Source organism: Electrophorus electricus, chromosome 3, assembly GCF_041902795.1.
Source record: "Electrophorus electricus isolate QZ-2024a chromosome 3, ASM4190279v1, whole genome shotgun sequence".
NCBI lineage: Eukaryota > Metazoa > Chordata > Actinopteri > Gymnotiformes > Gymnotidae > Electrophorus > Electrophorus electricus.
In genome coordinates, this window is record NC_137499.1 from 2,817,501 (window position 1) to 2,835,417 (window position 17,917).

At 46.9% G+C, this 17,917-nt stretch overlaps 1 protein-coding gene across 7 annotated transcripts in view; it reads right to left on the reverse strand.

The window, feature by feature from the left end:
- tead1b (TEA domain family member 1b) overlaps window positions 1-17,917 on the reverse strand; it is a 54,408-nt gene that overhangs the window by 24,374 nt on the left and 12,117 nt on the right. For all 7 annotated transcript variants that reach the window (XM_081709644.1, XM_081709639.1, XM_035529230.2 and 4 more), the window contains exon 3: window positions 8,342-8,594. In XM_081709644.1, the coding sequence (XP_081565770.1) occupies window positions 8,342-8,489 (148 nt within the window). In that variant the 5' untranslated portion in view covers window positions 8,490-8,594. The remainder of the gene's footprint in view (window positions 1-8,341; window positions 8,595-17,917) is intronic.

Here is a 17,917-nt window from a genome sequence, read left to right on the forward strand (position 1 = left end):
CAGCCATTCATCACGCAAACAGACAAGCCCGCGGCTCAGATCCGCAGGTGGCCATCCCCGGCCCCTGGCCACAGACAAAGAGGAGTACATTAGACGACCCCCCATAAGTCCCAATAGGGCGGCCGGATGGCTGCGAGGGGCGGCCGTGCTCCAGCGTTCGGAGCCGTAACGGAAACCTCCTCCCTCCTGCAGCCAGGGATGCGGCGGCTCCCACAGGGCCAATTAGCGCGGTCACTCCACGCCAGCCGCACGCTGTCAATTAGGAGACGGAGAGTGCATCATCATCATCGCCCTCATCATCATCACGTGCATTAGTGCTGAGGCAGGCCTGGTCATGAGGGTGAGATGTGGCTCTGTCTAAGAAAGAGAGAGAGAGAGAGAGAGAGAGAGAGAGAGAGAGCACAAGAGAGCGAGAGAGCGAGCGACAGAGGGGGGAGGCAGTGGCAGTAATGAGGAGTCCCAGGAGGAACGGAGGAACAGAGGAACTCAGCTTCGCCTATGTGTGAACACGCCGCTGGCTGGCACCTCCCAGCACAGGCGCAGTCAGACGCAGGGTTCAATCAATATTTTCAATCTCTCAAGATCAATCCCGCATCTGAACATGAAGAGAAACCTGTTAGCAGTCACCAATACGTGTAAATGAAAAGCCAAACTTCATGACCCTGATGGATCGCTTCCCCCACCAGCACCTCTCAGCAACTCCCTCTGCCTCGTAGCACCACAGCTCTCCATCAATGCCAAACTCCCTCAACAAGCGAGTTGCATGGGACTTTTTTTTGTTTGTCTTTACCTATTTACGTTTGGTCTGTCCTTTATCAGGCAAAGACTACAAGTGTATCTGAGAAACAGACCTGACTGATACACATCACCTTTCAAGACACCGTTTCAGCAGTACAGATAGAGGCCAAAAATAACCACAGGGAAAAAAACTTAGACCGCGACGAAGACTCGTTTGTTTCACTGGGGGATTATTGGTGGCGCTATGTCTTTAAATGGTACAGTGTGTCCTGGTTCAGGCACACAAAAACCAGCCAATTGGAGCATTGCAACCTGACACCAGCCCCTGGCCAGGCAGACTGCAGGGCTGGGCACACGCCACAGCGCTGAGCAGCGGCCTCCAGAGTTGCTCTCTGCTCACTTCCTGATCGCAGCGAATCTCCAAGCTGGAGTCCTGGGGAACAGAGCAAGCCAGTGGAGAGACAGCCACGCCAAGCTTTAGGATTTTGTGGAAAAAAAAAAAAAACTTCAACTCACAGCAGAAGTATCTATGCTTAGACATAACGAACAGCCTCCAGACTACGGAGAATAGACAAAATAGATTAACACAAAATTACAGATTACAGTCGAACATTGCTGTAATTAGGTTTAATTAGTCAGAATGTCTCTAATTATTTGTGACTGGTTCACACTGACAGTTAAGACTGTTAGATTTGTGTCTGTGTTTACCTGATACAATAGGCCTTAAGCTTGCTAAGATTTGTATGGAATTAAGTATAATGATTTGGAGACTTGGAAAATTGGAAAATTCTCCCCGGTTCCATGAAACTTCATCTCTGTGCTCACGGAGACGTGACTCCAATGTGCCACTAAAACACTATGAAAGTCCCCAGCACAGTGCATGGTGATGAGAAGCTGTGTGTTGTCTGGGGCCTCCCAAAGCAAAACTGCCAGACTCTGACAATACAGCCCTCTGGGGCCGAAAACAAGCAAAAACTTATTTTCCTCGCTCTGCAAATCATTACGAAACAAAATCTCAACTGCATTTTTCCATTTTACCCATGCCAAAGGGAACAGAGCCCAAAAGAGGGTACAAAATTTTGAAGACTTTTTTTTTTGGTCCAGCAGTTAAAAAAAAAAACCTCTTTTCAGCAATGTGTCGTCAATAATATCACATCTCTCACAGTGTTACCAAACAACAGGCACAAATGCCTTGGGCTTTCAGTCGCAGCTGAGCGGCCAAGCATGGGACGAGGTTAACTAATATGAAGCCTGTCTGTTTTAACCTGCCAGGTGAGGGGATGTCAAACCAGTGTGGACATGCATAGTGCGGACACGACTCATTATAACAACTCCAAAGGATCTACCCAAAAAGCACACTTACACACTCAGTGTATTAGCTAAACCCCCCTTGGTTACAGCACGGTATAAACAGGTTCAGTATTTAGGAAGTAAATTGCTGAATATCACATGTGCCCAGTGGAAAATCTCATTGCGATTCAATATTCTTTTGTTTAATAAGTATTTTGAACTGTGAAAGGATGTGAAGATTCTTTGCAGTGCTGCTCAAGAACAAAAAAACGTGACTAAGCTTCTGAAAGCAATCTCTGCATCCACCATTTTGAGCTGTGCATCAATAAAATAGGTGCAAACCAGCGTTGGAACAGGTGCAGAGGGAATCTTTCGGGGCTAGCCTCAACGCTCTCATCATTCACTTTAGCTTTGCCAAAGTAGTGGGTACAGCGATAACTTACTCAATACAGACCCGATCAGAGCAGACGAAGAGGCAGACACTAGCAGAGAAGCACATAATACTCTCTTGTAAAGTAAACCATTAACGATTGTTAAATCTATTGGTCTTAATGGCAAAAACAGGAATAAATCGGAGAGTGGTAGAGTACCCAGCACCTGGGGGACAGTTTTCAGGCAGGACCATATGTTTTTAGCACACCTCTCCCCCGCCTCAGGATCTGGGGCCAAATAGACAAAGCATCTCCCCATTCTACTGGCAGTAGAAAACTACAGGTGCGGACACGCTCCAACAGGACTGTCAATATTGGGCTTTGTCAGAAGTGGCTACACAAGAAGACCAAGAAAAAAAGCCCTTAAAAACAATCTGGGGACAGAGCTGCAGGTTGGTACTGCCTCTGCTAGTTCTTTCCTTGAGTGAATCTATGACCCCTTGGAGAGAACCACGTCCTCCGAACACAGCGATCAGCTCAGGATGAATACGGATTTTAGGGGTAAGAATAAATTATCATTTGAATGCCAAGCCACTGTAAACATTCAGTTTATTGAGAGTATTTTTCAAGGATTGATATTGGAGACAGATACATATTAGCTTTTTAGGAATATGAAGAGCGCTGTGCTAAGGGTGTATTCACCTTACGCAAACAAAGGATACCAGGAAAAAATGATAAAAACGCCATGATTTCAAGCCCAGTCTGGAAGACTGCATGTTAACCTAACCTGTTGCCTGCGCTGAGAAAGACTCAGGGGCTGCCTAACTCATCTTCACGCCATGGAGAGGAATCATGGTGTAATTGGAAACGTGTCCTTCGCAGGAGTGAAACTACGGCGCTGCTACCGAGCCACAATGGCGTGCCGACAAAAAGGAGGGATTATATTGGAGGTGTCTCTGTGTGTGTGTGTGTGTGTGTGTGTGTGTGTGTGTGTGTGTGTGTGTGTGCGCGCGCGCGCGCACGCGCATATGTGTGTGTGGATGTGTGTGTGCGCGTGTGGCTGAAGTTCTCCAGACTCCATTCGGAGCGAATGCAGGTAGCAGAGGGAGCCTGAGCGGATCCCAGAATTCCTCATTATCCTCCCAGCGGGCGGCTAGGTTGCGCCGGCGGTGCTAGCGTGAGGCGGGCGGGCGCAGGAGGCGGGGCCAGCCGAGGCGCTCCGGCGGCCCCATGGGGGAGGCCGGCCTTGCTCATTACGCCTAACTGATCTGCAGCGGCCCTGCAAGCCAAGTGCCACTTAGCGTCCGTCCGAGCCGGCCGCCCTGCCCTGATGAGATGACTGAGCACACCGCATATCTGTAATAGGGAAAAAACAAATGCCTCATCAAAGCTGTGCGGAGTTGCCACGGCGCCCGCACGCCGAGCCGACGTGTCCGACCCGCGGTCGGCAATTATGCGCGGACCTTGATCCTGACGCAAATGCCTTCCATCTTTGGGTCCTGGTCGAAAAATAGCGCAATATGATTAACGTTTGCCACCTCCAAAGCAAACAGATGCGCTGTGAAGCCTGTTCGGGTGGCCAGGGCCCGATAGCAGCCACTAAAAGCAGCCAGAGTTCCTGAAACAGATGGTCCTTTCACACATAATAATCATAACAGCCCGCATATGCTCCTCAGCGCCATCCAAAGCATATTGTGATATTTAGACTGCTTTTCGGGTCTCTGTAAGAGTATTGCAAATATATTTTCAGTACACATATGATTCTGGGCTAAGGGACGAATAATTTAGGAAATATGTTTCATCAATCAGGATATGAATTCATATTCGAAAAATAGTTACATGCGCCTAGTAGAATTTAAGAGTTTACAAGGATACTAGATAAAAACTTCTAGCCACATAGAGAACAACTTATTGAAGTGCATTATTCAAGGCAAATTGACTTAAGGTACTCCCGCATGCACAATAACACCCATTAAATGCATTTTCTTGGAACTCCATGTCCCATTGTGCTGTTCCTGTCGTATTTCACATCTGGTCATGTGTTCACTGATGTACTCCAGAGGGTATGTAATTGTCTGCAGCCAGGCTGAAAAGAGGGTTGCGAAGCAGGTGAATTATGGAAGTGGCGTATCTTTGGCTCTTGCTGCCAAAGGGACTCGCCACTTTCTTCCTTTTCAGGCTCCTCTCGCCACAAAGCAGCTGTTGTGATGTTTTTCACTGCTGTCACAATTAACCTCAGAGGCTGGGCAGGGAGCCAGCACCGTCGCGACTCGGGCGGCAGGCCCTTCAGGTAAACAGTACGATAAGCTTAGCTGCAAAAATTAGACATTGTTTTGAAGAGAGATGCAGTTGCTATAGTGACTGTTGCTAATTAACTGCGTTCAGCCGGGGGAACAAAGGGCTTAAGGGCACTCAGGACGGCATCTCACCCAGAGAGCTGCGCTGCACCGCACATGTGCAAATCCCCCCCCCCCCCCCTCTCTGAAATACCTGCGCCTCTCTCTGCCTCCTCCCCCTCCTACTACTCCACCCCCACCCCACCCCACAGACATACCAGGAGAAGTGCGTCGGGCCAGCCTATCAGATGTACAGGCCAGTGGGCAGCAGAGCGCTGCGCGAAGCATCCGGGACCCCGCCGTGCCCCAAAACAAAAATAACCATGACGTCCCCAGCCAATCAATGTGCTCCATCAGCACTGAGGGCCCACTTGAAGAGGGTCTCATCAGCTCCGGTGGCATTCTGAAGAGACAGGCCGCCAGCGACAGCCATTTCATTAAATCAACAGCCAAAGAGGGAACGCGGTTTCAGATGTTTTTCGGAATAACATGCGACACATTCACTGGGAATCTTGAAGGGAGACAAGTTCAGTATCACAGTTCCTCTAGTTCACGGAGGAAAAATGGAAACATGCTGTTGATGCAATATTACAGTAAACAGTTATTCTGCTATATGGAGCATGATGCCTGTTCCCTAAATTTGGTTTGTAAACTCTTTACCCAAACATATGAAATGCAGGCAGTATAATTCCATGAATTTAAATGAAGAGAATGCTTACATCCTCTATAATGCTATCACATCAAACGCTGGTAAATGCTTAGAGTCTTGGTGCAGTCTTTGACATTAAGATATAAAAATAACACACTGATAATGTCACTCAGACATTTTCACCTTTTTGCTGCCATCAAACCTAGCACAAACCTCACAGCACACTGCAGGATTCACTCGTGCTTTTGGTGTCTGATATTAGATTATCTTAATGCACTCTTCCCCCAAAAAAAAAACACCTAATAAATTGTCCACAAATTGAACAAAAAAGTATGACAGGCAGTGCACTTCCTTTTATGTTATTATTTCCCAGCTGTAAATTCACGGCTTTATTTTTGTGTGGTACTTTTTTGTGATACTCATTTTAATATAAACCACTGGCATCTGAATTTCTATATACATATAATATAATGAAATGCAGCAATACAATTAAAATATATTTTATTTCTGTAATAAATAAAAATGTCTGTACTATAATAAAGCCAGAAGAGGAAATATAATGTGAAGATATACATGCCAGTATTTTCTGATGTTTTCGGTATTTTAACCAGCAACAGATATTTTTGCTTGACAGATGTTCATTAAAATACAGTACAAAGTTAATCGAACAACTTATATTACAGTGCTGACCCACGTTACACCGGTGTTTACAATTATGTTCACGAAAGAGAAGCCGCATCATTCATCAGTTTTGGGTTATAAAAAATATTAACGAATTCTGCTTTTCTAATTCGCCTGGCACACCCACTGACAGACGCGCGCTCTTGTTTGGACAGTTCCAGCGGCCCTCGTTAATGGCTGAGCGAGTGAGCGGGTCACAGTTCACGGTGCGATGGTTTTGGCGCTAGGACCCAGCGACAGCTGCAGCGCTGAAAGACGATGCCGGCCCCTACAAAGAGCACGCTGGGCGAGAGCGCCGAGCCGCAATCTGCTGCCTCCAGCTCTCTCCCAGTCCCGCCAAACTAGTTTCAGCAGCGAAAGAGCGCCGTGTAGATTCTCCCCCACCCCCCACACACTGCCTTTCACAGCCAACCTCTCCCTGAACATCCATGCTCAACCTTGCCCGCCACAACAGAAACACGCCTCGACTAGACTGGCCCTTGGTCTGATATGCTCCCTTTTTACGACCGGGATGCACTCTGAAAACATGAGACGATTTATGTAATAAATCTTTTTTTAGCGCTCCATTTACAACAAGGTAAGAGAGCCACAGGAGCTGCTCGGGTTAGAAATCCAGCTCCGCAAACACAAAACACGGTAGCCTAGAACGTGCTCCCCGCTATGTGGTCAGCGTGTTCGCTAGTCAGCCATGTGTAGTAATGAGTGTTGGGTAGCTTTCCTTCAAGCGCACGTCACCGTGGTTGGTAGGGCTGGGAAACGCCACGGCAGAGGCTGCGATGGACATAACTGCTGAGTAAACATGCAACCAGATACCACGAACATCTGGCAGGGTTGACCTCTGCTCAATCCCTATGCACTCAGACAGGTCACGGCGGATCCAAACACACACACACACATTTAGCATGTGGCAGTCTCGAAACTTAACTATTTAACACAGCATACACCTGTATGCCCTCATTGTTTTGAAACCAATTTAGAAAACAAGTCCATTAATAAACAATAAGATTGCTGATTATGATACCACTCTAAACAATAATCTCATTTTACTGCTTTACCTCCAAAGCATTCATCAAGTTCCAAAAAGGGGAGGAATTTTTTTTCTAATGAAAAATGTGACTATTATGTAATATATAAATTACCCTGAAATTGTACTGATCAAAAAAGTCTTAAATAGTACACTTAACATCCTATAATAGCATAATATACTCAAAATATATATTAAAATACTTAAAATATGATTTTAGATTAAAATATATTATGTCAATGACACAAATTTGAATGAGAAACAAAATACTTTTGTTTTTTCATTTTGGGTCTTCAAATCAATGAGCACTAGCAGGTCTTGTTCTTGGCGTTAATCATTTAAAACTCACTAGGCCAGGCCATTTGTCATGCTTTAATCCTGGGCAGACAGATAGAGTGCAAGTGAGTTTCTCTGGCACTCCCAGTGCATGAGGAGGAGGGGCTACAGTCTTGGGGGGGGGTGCGTGTGTGTGTGTGTGCGTGCGTGTGTGTGCGTGTGTGTGTGTGTGTGTGTGTGTGGTGGGGGGACGCTCTGAAACAGTCTTTGTAGCGGCAGCTGAGAGCCATCTCTGTGACTCCTAAACTTTACATTTCATTTGGCCAGAGGGGTCACATGACAGCTGCAAAGAACACCCCGAGGGCCTTCTGCTTTCACTTGACACTGACAGGACTGTGAGAGACTCCAACGCTGCAGAAAGAAAATATGCTCTCTTTCCATGACATCACTGAGCCAGGATTTTGGAGGAGGAGAGGGGGTGGGGCGGGGGCACAGCTGGTGGCAGCCGTGGTACCATCTGCTCCTGACTAATAGTTGACACTGTTTTACTTATAGACTGACTCCTCCACAGCAGCCCGGAGAAAGCGAAGCCCGTCACTACTGAAGCCAGTCCAGGACAGGCGGGCTAACACATTCATTCCTCTCAAGCCACGCGCTGCCTGCTTCCTCGGAGTCCTCTGTTTCACTTCTCACCTCCCTCTGTCCACTCCTGGATGGACCCCAATGCCCAGCAGGGTGGAGGTCACCTCAAGACCGCATCACATGAAGCCCTTTGGGCTAATTTAATTGAGAGATTTTCTAAGGAGCTACCGCTTGGGCGGTGAAATCTCTACACCTCAGTGCCATTTAGGAGGGGCTGCTTACAGGCGCTCACAGAACGATCACAAGGGGCACGGTGAAATCTTGGCCGGAGGTGCTCTTTGGAAACGGTTTGGAAACTTACTGCATTATCAAGGACAGGCACCACAGTTCTTACCGTACATCTTGCCCTCGTCCGACAGGATGATCTTGCGTCTGCCGCAGGGCGGGTAGATGGCCAGGGCCTCCTGGAAGCTCTGCTCGATATCAGGGCTCCACACGCCCTCAGCGTCGTTATCGATGGGCTTGTCCGCCGAATCGCTCATCCTCTCGATGTCCTCAGCAGGACTCTCGCTGCCGCTCCAGCTGCTGGGATCAATGGTGGCGGTTGGCACCTCCAAGCCAAGGCCTGGAGCGAACTAGGGTGAGACCTGCACGTGGACGAAACCAGAAACACAAAACACACGGCGCGGTAAGTCTCTGCGGCACGGGGCGTCTGCCTCAGGGCCCACCTTGCCCAGCCGGAGCACAAGAACCAAAAACGCCCGGACCGCCTTGGTCTGAAGGCCACAGAGGTTCATGAGTTTGAAGTTTGGTCATGGAAGATGTTTTACATTCTGATAACCGCCTCTAAGGAGGTCTGCACTACATCTATGAGCAATGAAACTATGTAACATTTTAAGGGACTGAGCATGTGAACATTAAACTTTAAAATTACTTTAAATGTGGCAAAGAAAACAGAAAAACTGGCTGCCATTAGGATACTCGTTTTCCAGCTATTGTGTTTCTATTTTCTCAGAAGCTTGCATCTCGGTGTAGTGCGAGAACCAATTGCCCTGAGAAATGAGATGGGTCAGATGAGGAGGCAGCAGGCATATAACCTTAAAACACTCGCCCCGAACCACCTGGCATCTCCCGTAAAGTAGCAGACTTTTGTCTCTAAAAAGGCCTTTATCAGGCAAGCCAATTTCAGACCAGCTGTCTGGACCCTTAAATGGCCCCTTAAATCAGGATGGAAATCATGTCGGTCGACTGTGTAAAGCACAGTGCCTCGACTCCCAAAACATCCAGATATATCAGTATCACTTCCAACTCCAAATGCAATAAAGGGGCCCTGAACCTATCCAAGGAGAATATGGTTTTCCCATTCAGGTCTGGCTGAGAGTAAAGGCCTTCCTTCCCTGTGTTTTTCGGTAGTGTAAGTGAACAGTGCCAAAAAAGATTGACATGAAAAGCTTGTCCAAGAGTCTAGTGCGAGAAGACATGGCAGAAGCGATTCATTTTGCATTCGAACAATTTGCGCTTCACACGTGCACATGAACCGGACAGGAGGATTTGATTCAAATGTGTCACAACTGTGAGGAGCTGTGGATGTTCAGGAAGTCCCACCCCGAATGTGAGTGGCAGGCCCTGCGGCCCCGCCCACCCCATCCCCCAGGCTCCCCCGAGCAAGCGCTTCCTTCCATTCAGGCAGCACAAGCTGTTGTGAAGTGGCCTAGCAGCACATGTTTCTTCTAGAATGTCAGTTCACGAGGGGGGAAGGGAGCAAACTGTTGGGGGGGAAAGAAGTGGAAGAGAAAAAAAATATGGAGAGTGGAGCTTTTCCTGAATTCCGTTTTTGTGCACGGAACGCTGACACTGCAGAAACAGCTCACACACTGATGAAAGGGGGAGAGACCTCCCTGTTCTGACCACTAAATGGCTTGGGCCCCTCCCCTCCTCCACACCACCACATCACCCTGGTAATCTCTCCCAGCGCTGAGTCGGGTGCGTTGCAGTCTCTCCACCCTGCCCCTTGCCTCGCTGACCATTTTTTAGCTCCTCGGTAACGCGAAACTTTTGAAGCGGAGAGGGCAGGGCACGTGTTGGCGAGTCCGGCGTGATTAAACATGTTTAAAGGTGAAGAGGAAGGAGGCTCGGAGGTCCAGCATAAATAAACATGTTTGCTTCGTGTTGTCTTCCACACGGAGCTTCCATGTGAAAAAAGAGAGCAGCCCTGGTAACAACAACAACAACAACAACAACAACAACAACATAAATGTGGAACTTGGTGCTTCTTCTTTGAATGGCCTACATTCAGGGTGGAAGAGCTAACAGAGTGTCTGGGCATGTCTGTTTTGCCTGCTAGCATTTTCCCTGCAGGACATCAGTGACATTTCAACCCTTAGGTTTTTTCTTGGCGTCTAGTGAGCTCGAGCTCCTGTACGTTCCAGCGGGGGACTGACTGGGCTGCCTTCTACAGGTGGTTGCCCGTACCGCGTCACATGAGGAAATGAACACCACTACGCTGCTGCAGCCGATGAATTATTAAACTCAGGCCTCCCTGTTCGGTAACTGTGCATGCAAACATAAGCACAGAACCATCCACAGATTCACAGTCAGGACGAGGTCTGCACGTGCTGCGATGGTTTTGGCTCACCTGGGTTTGGAGATTCATCTAATACATGAGCGCGTGCACACACACACACACACACACACACACACACACACACACACACACAGACACACGCATGCGCGATAATGTACTGATAATTTATATACTTCTTGACATTTTGAAACCTGCACTTAAATTCAGGAATATTGCACACTACATGTATTTAGGGTACATAAAAGTTTGAACTGAGAATAATGTCAGATTAGTAAATTAGAACACTGTTATATCAAGAAAGACGCAGCTCCAGCCTAAGAAATGGGATAAAGCAACCAATCATGTAAGATTGTTTTGGCTAATGATGACAAACAACTGGTTAGATCCGGTTTTAAAAAAACAGGGCACTTTGTTCAGAAATATATGACAAAGCAGTCCAACTAGCTAAATGACTCATGCTTCTTAGCAGTTAATGAACATTAATTAGAAATTCTGTTGGCAACAGTAGGGTGAGACATCAAACTCAGTGATGACTGAACCTCAGTAAACAACTTACGTCATGACATCCTAAGGTGCAACTAAATTCATGTTGGTTATAAGGTGTCAGTGAACCCACTGGCCTAGGAATAAACTCCCTCCATACAGTAGATCCAAAGATTTGACATTCATTGTTAATATGCCTCCACCCAAAGCCACAAACAGAAACACGCAAAACACACTGGTCTGCTAATAAAAAGCTTAGAATATTCGGCTCTCTTATGCAAATCTCTAGAAACACATTCTGATTCTTATCCAATAAGCGGCAATTAAGACATACATGCATAATATTAAATGCAATTAAAACATACATGCACAGTGCATTCCAAATTACCCACAAATCAAACAATAACAGGTTTTATTAAGCAAGCAGGATATTAATATTCATTACTACTGTCATCTGATTTCGATTAACAAATCAAGTTGGACAGTTGAGCAGTATATCTGGAGCATCTGCGCGCTCCACACAACCTTCTGGCGTGAAGGCAACATACATCAACAGGAACAAGTGCTAAAGAACATTCAGGGCAGAAATCAATAGTCTAAAAACAGCCTAATCATGGTACATGGCTTCAGGCCCTCTGTGGCCATTTGCGCTTCGATAAATCAACTTAAGTGATTTACCTCCACCACAATTTCATACGCAGCATCTCCCATGGGAGGGCCAGATCAATCCTGCCTAAAAGATAATGATAATTTCCGCCGAGTTCAAGAGCGCCGCGTGATTATGTTAACTCGCATAAAAACTGGAGCGCGATTATGGCCGGATCTTATCTGCCCATGTTTCCTCTCCCTATTTACCATAAAGTCACTCACGAGGTCGAGGCACACAAAGCTATACCTGCAGCTGTGGGGTTTCGTGTGACTGTGTTTTTTTTTCTAGAACAGGGCGAGCACTTTAAACGGACACAAAGTGCCGTCTGCAGAAATGGGCCCCGAGTGACTTTAAAAAAAAAAACAAGTCAGAGAATCTTAAGCACTGATCCTATATCTAATTATGACCAAACCCAAAACTATTCTGCATGAATCTGTGAATTGTCGCACATCCCATCTAAGTAGACACAAACAGAAGGCACATGTTTACTGCACCTACTTATCTGTTCTGTGAGAAGGGAGTGCTCTGAGAATGGGAAAACTGTGTTTCTTTTCCTAACAATCTAATACACTGTAGCAGTATACCTGTACACAGCCAATTCATTAGAATCAATTTATGCTTAAATGGGCTCTTCTGTTGCGTCCAAACGTTCACGTGTTAATTCAGAGAAAAACGCTAATGCGACGGCCGAAGGCTTACTAACCACGACCGCTCGGGGAGCCGGGAACGTTCCATATTCCAGGTCGGTGCTAACCCCACCAAGCGAGCCTTGGTTGTAAGCATGCAAGGCTATGTCAGGGCGCTTGTGCCCAGGAGAACTCCAGAGCGCGACCACTGGGCACTCCGGCTCCAGATGATCCTGAGCTGATGCTTCTTTTCCATGCCCTCGTGACAGATGGGAGGGAAAGATTAGTCATGCAACAATATACTGTGGTTACTCTCTGCTCGCCAGGCAAGCTAAGCATGTCAGACAAATCGACGACACAGAGAGCATTCCATGGGGACAGGGCTCTGAGTCATCTTACCAACGTACAGCAGACACTGGGGTTGCCTGCTCGAACGGGTGCCACAACAATTTTACATTTTTCAATTGTGGATGTAATATGCAAATGTACTGATGTGACGGTATACTGAGTACTGAGTTTTAAGTCTGAATGGTTACGCTGTAAAAGCCTGCCCTTCACCAGGACAAACTCAAACATCTTTATATACCACGGGTGTGCATGCAGAAGAACCGAAAATCTGGTGTAATAAACATCAGGTGACATTCATTTCTGGAGAGCCGAAAGTGAACTTGTTGTACCTTATTATAGAACATACTATTACAAAATTAATTCATTCACTTTCAATCATTAACATTAATCAGACTCGCGAGTTCAAACGAATAAAAACAGCAGCCCAAACCAGGGACCACAGTCCCTATCGCTCAGCTGGACTGCAGGTGAAGTTGGATCTCATTACGAAAGCAAGACAAAGAGGTACAGGGCTACAGACAGCCAAAAAGCCCTGATGGGAAAGTACTGGTAACACAGGAATAACAGCACTGCTGGGAACTCCTCTGTCCTGCTTCAACAGAAGTAATGAGCAACAAGCGATCCTCTTCTGTCCCACTATGTGAACACCTGTACTGTACAAAGTGAAGACGCTGAAGTGCAACAGCAGCAGAGAGCCTAAAACAGTTTTCTCAAAACAAAAGAGATTAATGAAAATGTATTGCAGGGGTACAAGAGACCTTACACCTTCCCTATCAAAAGCTTTGCAGTGTGTGATGTGGAAATAAATAATGCATATTCACCAGTTTTGTTGTCTGCAGACTGGCAGAAGTCTACATGGACTAAACTGGCAATACACCTCTACACACATGCATACACACAGATACACATGCGTAAACACACACACAGACATACACAAATGTTTATGTGCGTGCATGTTCCTTTTGTCTCCTGGGCACAGAAATTCCAGCTCAAAAACTTCTTCAGTTTAAAAAAAAGAGCTTTAGTGAGCTTAGCTGGTGAGGCTATGCTTGCAGATTTATGAGTGGCAAATCTGATTAATCTACTGCATATACTAACAATTATAACAAAAACAAAAAAATATTCAAATTCTAACTGCTTTGTGAGCAGAGCTTCCTAGTGGATCAGGTCAGCAGGCCCACTGGGTTTACGCCTGTTAAACCATTCCTTTCCCAGTCCATTCGCAGCTGTTGGTTAACCATCCACATGCTTCTGAGAGCTCGCCCACCTTCAGAGCACTCTGCGCTGTGTGTGAATGTGCATGCGTGTGCGCTTGTGTGTTTGTGTGTGTATGTGTGTAAGTGTGTCTGTGCTTGTGCATGTGTGTGTGTGTGTGTGTGTGTGTTACGAGCACTGAGCTCTCAGCTCCTCCTGAGGCCAACTCCCTCTCTGATAATGTTCTCCGCACACCGTGGCCAGGATGTGCCCCAACACGCCTCTTTCACAACTCAGTGCCATATGCCCACACAGACAGACACTCAAACACACCCGCACACAGACACACGCAGACAAACCCGCACACAGACACACGCAAACAGTTCCAGGACGGGGCATTTGAATCTTTTTTTTTTTTTAATTAAAAAAAAAAAAAAAAAACACTGGAGCTGTTGAAGCCCAAACATGGAAGCCCATGTTTGGTGGCAGGATTTCTGCTATCTGTTCTGCCTGGATGATGAGGCACTGATGGTTCAGGCTCCAGCAGAGGAGAGACGGAGACACACAGGGAGAAAGAGACAGAGAGAGATGGGAGGAGAGAGAGGGAGAGAGAGAGAGAGAGAGAGAAAGAGACAGGGGGAGGGACAGAGAGACAGCAAGAGAGCAAGAGAAGTAGCGAACAGGCAGGAAGGGAAACAGAGCCAAGGAGGTATAAGAAAACTAGCAGAAGACTGAGAACAAAACCCGTAACCCGCTTTTCCTCAGAACAATGTGAAGGGCAGAGAAATAAAGCACTAGGTGGAAGACCCCCACTGACCAGAGAGGAACCTCTGCAGCTCCTGGTCAAGTGCCATTTTTACGGGGTGTGATGATGATCATTAACTCTGAACTCTGGAAACAGGGATGAAGTTAGGAAGCATCTGGCATACTACAGTCCCATATTGACCCTGAAGTGTAAAACTTTCTCTTCATACAGAAAAGCATGCAGTTAAAGACTAGGACATCTTACTGGTGCCCAGGGAACTCAATGCGCTAATTCATAATGTGATAGAAAATGCAATTAAGACATACAAAACATGTCTTTTCAAAGGCTCCTCTTATGTGAGATCATTTGCATGTGAATGGAATATTTCTGTTAGTGCATCTCTTTTGTGTAGTGGCGTGTGCTCTGCTCTTAGCTACGCGGGACATGGGTGCTTTATAGCAGTGGAGTGGACCTCAGGCCACTGCGGCGCATTCATTAGAATCATATCAAAAAGTCTGCAGTGGGCGGGGGGGCTGTATTTACACGGCCATTCACGTGAACCTCACATCCACGCAGCATCATTATCTCCGTCTCTTCGTTTACACACGAAGATGCAGGAACTGGCTCTTCGTCAGGCTCGCCAAAGAGCACGCAGGCAAATACAGAGAGGCACAGCTATCACGCAGCCCAGCCCCTTAATCTGCTGAGGAGCGGCGCATGCGGCGACCCGCACTGGCGGGCACCGAACGCCACACACGCGCTTCAATTAGGAGTCAGGTCACAGCATCGCGTGGCCCGACAAGACACGTCTCTCACGTGCCTCAGCTTTGAATGTGGACTCGGGAGCCTGGGGCGACGGCGTAACACCATTGAAACATGCGCGATAAGTGGCTCTCCGCTGCTTGGAGCCTGGCTCGGCTCCCCGCGTCGCTGGCTCCGGTGACAAGCCTGTCAAAAGCCGAAGCCTGGTGCGCCCGGGCCTGTTCGAACACTAATGATCACGGCTTCTAAGAGGCAGGAATGTCACCTGTGGAAGCTGTTGCAACCTTAAGAGATAATTGCATGCTCCTATCTGCCCGGCCGAGGCACCATGGAAATGGTCTTATTAGCGAGATAAAGGGCGATGGGGGTGACGACTGAATGCCTCAGTGAGAGCTGAGCCGGGGCTGTGACACGGCACTATGGGAAGATGACACTTATCAACAGATTACATGAACCACTCTGGTCTGGGCTAAGCTGGAATCCGGCTCCTTAAATTAAGAGACCCAATTTCAGGCAGCACACAAGGCTAGGGTAATGAAATAGAAGATGAGAGGTCTGAAATGTAATTTTCTGTGTGCTATTGTGCTATTTGTGCTATTATCTCAGAAGGTTCAGTAATGATTCAATGAATGGCTTTCACCAACTCTGTAATGACCCGCAGTAGTTAAGGCCTCAAAAAGGTGAACTATAATTACCAGGTAATTACCAAATGTAATGTTCACAAAGCCTTTTAGAAGTGTACTACAGTGTCTAGTTAATTTTTGCTGTAATGCTGAAACTATTCCAAAGTTGTCTTGTTTGGAACAAGCAGTATCCAATTATGTATATTCACAGCAACAAGACATAACTGAGATTCCACACGCTGTGTGTCATAATAACACATTCATAATCACAGGAATGTATAATGGACACAGAGAAAAGATATCCACAGACATACAGTAGGCCGATAGGGAAAAGGTTATTGGACATTTTTCATTCAAAACAAAGAATTCCTAATTCTATGTTTTCATACAATTTCCAAAAGCCCCTTTTTCCCTAAACAAGCATGCCAGACAACTGGCATAATCACAACGGCTTTCTGCTTACACATACGGCCAGTTATCATGTGTGATATCAAAGGTCCAAAGCAAAATCAAAACATTGATTTCTTCTTCTGTAATGTTCTTTCCTCTACTTTTCAGATGCCAAGTTAAGCATTGTTGAAATGAATGTCCAACTGAAGGATCTGAAATTCAAACCAAACCGAACAAGGCCGCGAGCATCATTAGCAGAGCCTTTCAAAGCTTTCGAGTGCCCACAAGCTTTTTCTGTAAACAGAAAGAAATTGATCTGTTTTGCATCGGATTTTCCTCCTGGCTTCATGAACGCGTCTCCAGACTCTGAGTGCTGATGGATGAGTGAATGCCTGATCAGCCAAATCAGAAAGCAAAGATCCAATGGACTGGACAGCCAATGATCCTCTCCCTCTGGCAGCAGTCAAGCTTTTATTTCATGCCTCTTTAAACCAACACAACTGGACACGGCGAAGCTCAATCTGAGGTCCCCGAGCCTGCCGTCCACCAGCGCTATGGCACGTCACTCTGGGATCAATTTCTGTTGGGCAAGAATCGCTGGACTGATTTACAGGGCCTGTCAAAACAGCTTTCGGCACCTGCCTCCAACTCGGCACGATCGGCAGTAGAGCACAGCCCGTTTCATCGCGGCTGCTGCGATGACGAAGGCCTCTGTCTGACGTTGGAATCTACGTTAGAGATGGCGTAATGGCACTTAAATAACAGCTGATCTACTGGCATGGGAAACGCTGGCGTCGCCGAAAAATATGTCACAGGTTCAGTGGCGACAGCCTCAAGGGCTTCGGTGTGTTTGGGAATCTTGGGAATACTTGCCCAGCCGCAGTCGGAGTTCTGCAGGAACGATTGTCTAGAAGAGCATGCCTGCCCGGAATATGAAAAACATTCCAGCGTTGCCTCACAAATTATTGCACAACACAGTGAGAGGGGGCGGGGCATAAGAGGCAGAGGAAATGAAAGCCGTAAATAAGCAGAGGGCAGATACGAGATCTCTGGATCTCTAGGAGAACCACGACATGGCAGCAGTGAGCAGGAGAGGTCGCCGGCACCTCACAAGCACCCCCAAGGCAACGCAGGCATCTGTAAACCACAGATCCCATCTTCCCACCAGAGCACTAATGGCATGAAGATCACGTGGAATTTTGGACACACTAGCTGTCCGGTGATCCAGCGCAGGGAAGTAGACCTGTTTACCAGATCCTCAGGAGCAGTGGGGTCGGACGACGTGATTCCATCCGATGCCATGGAAACACGATGGTGAAATCCGTGTCAGGTCATGGGGGACTAATGCCACTTAAAAACCACCATTGAAAAAAATCTGCCCTTTATAGTTTTTTCTCCACTCATGATCTATACAAACCTGTTGCACCTTTTACACACACACACACACACACACACACACACACACACACACACATATATATAGATATATATATATATATATACACACACACACACACACACACACACACACGTACGTACGCACACACACACACACACACACACACA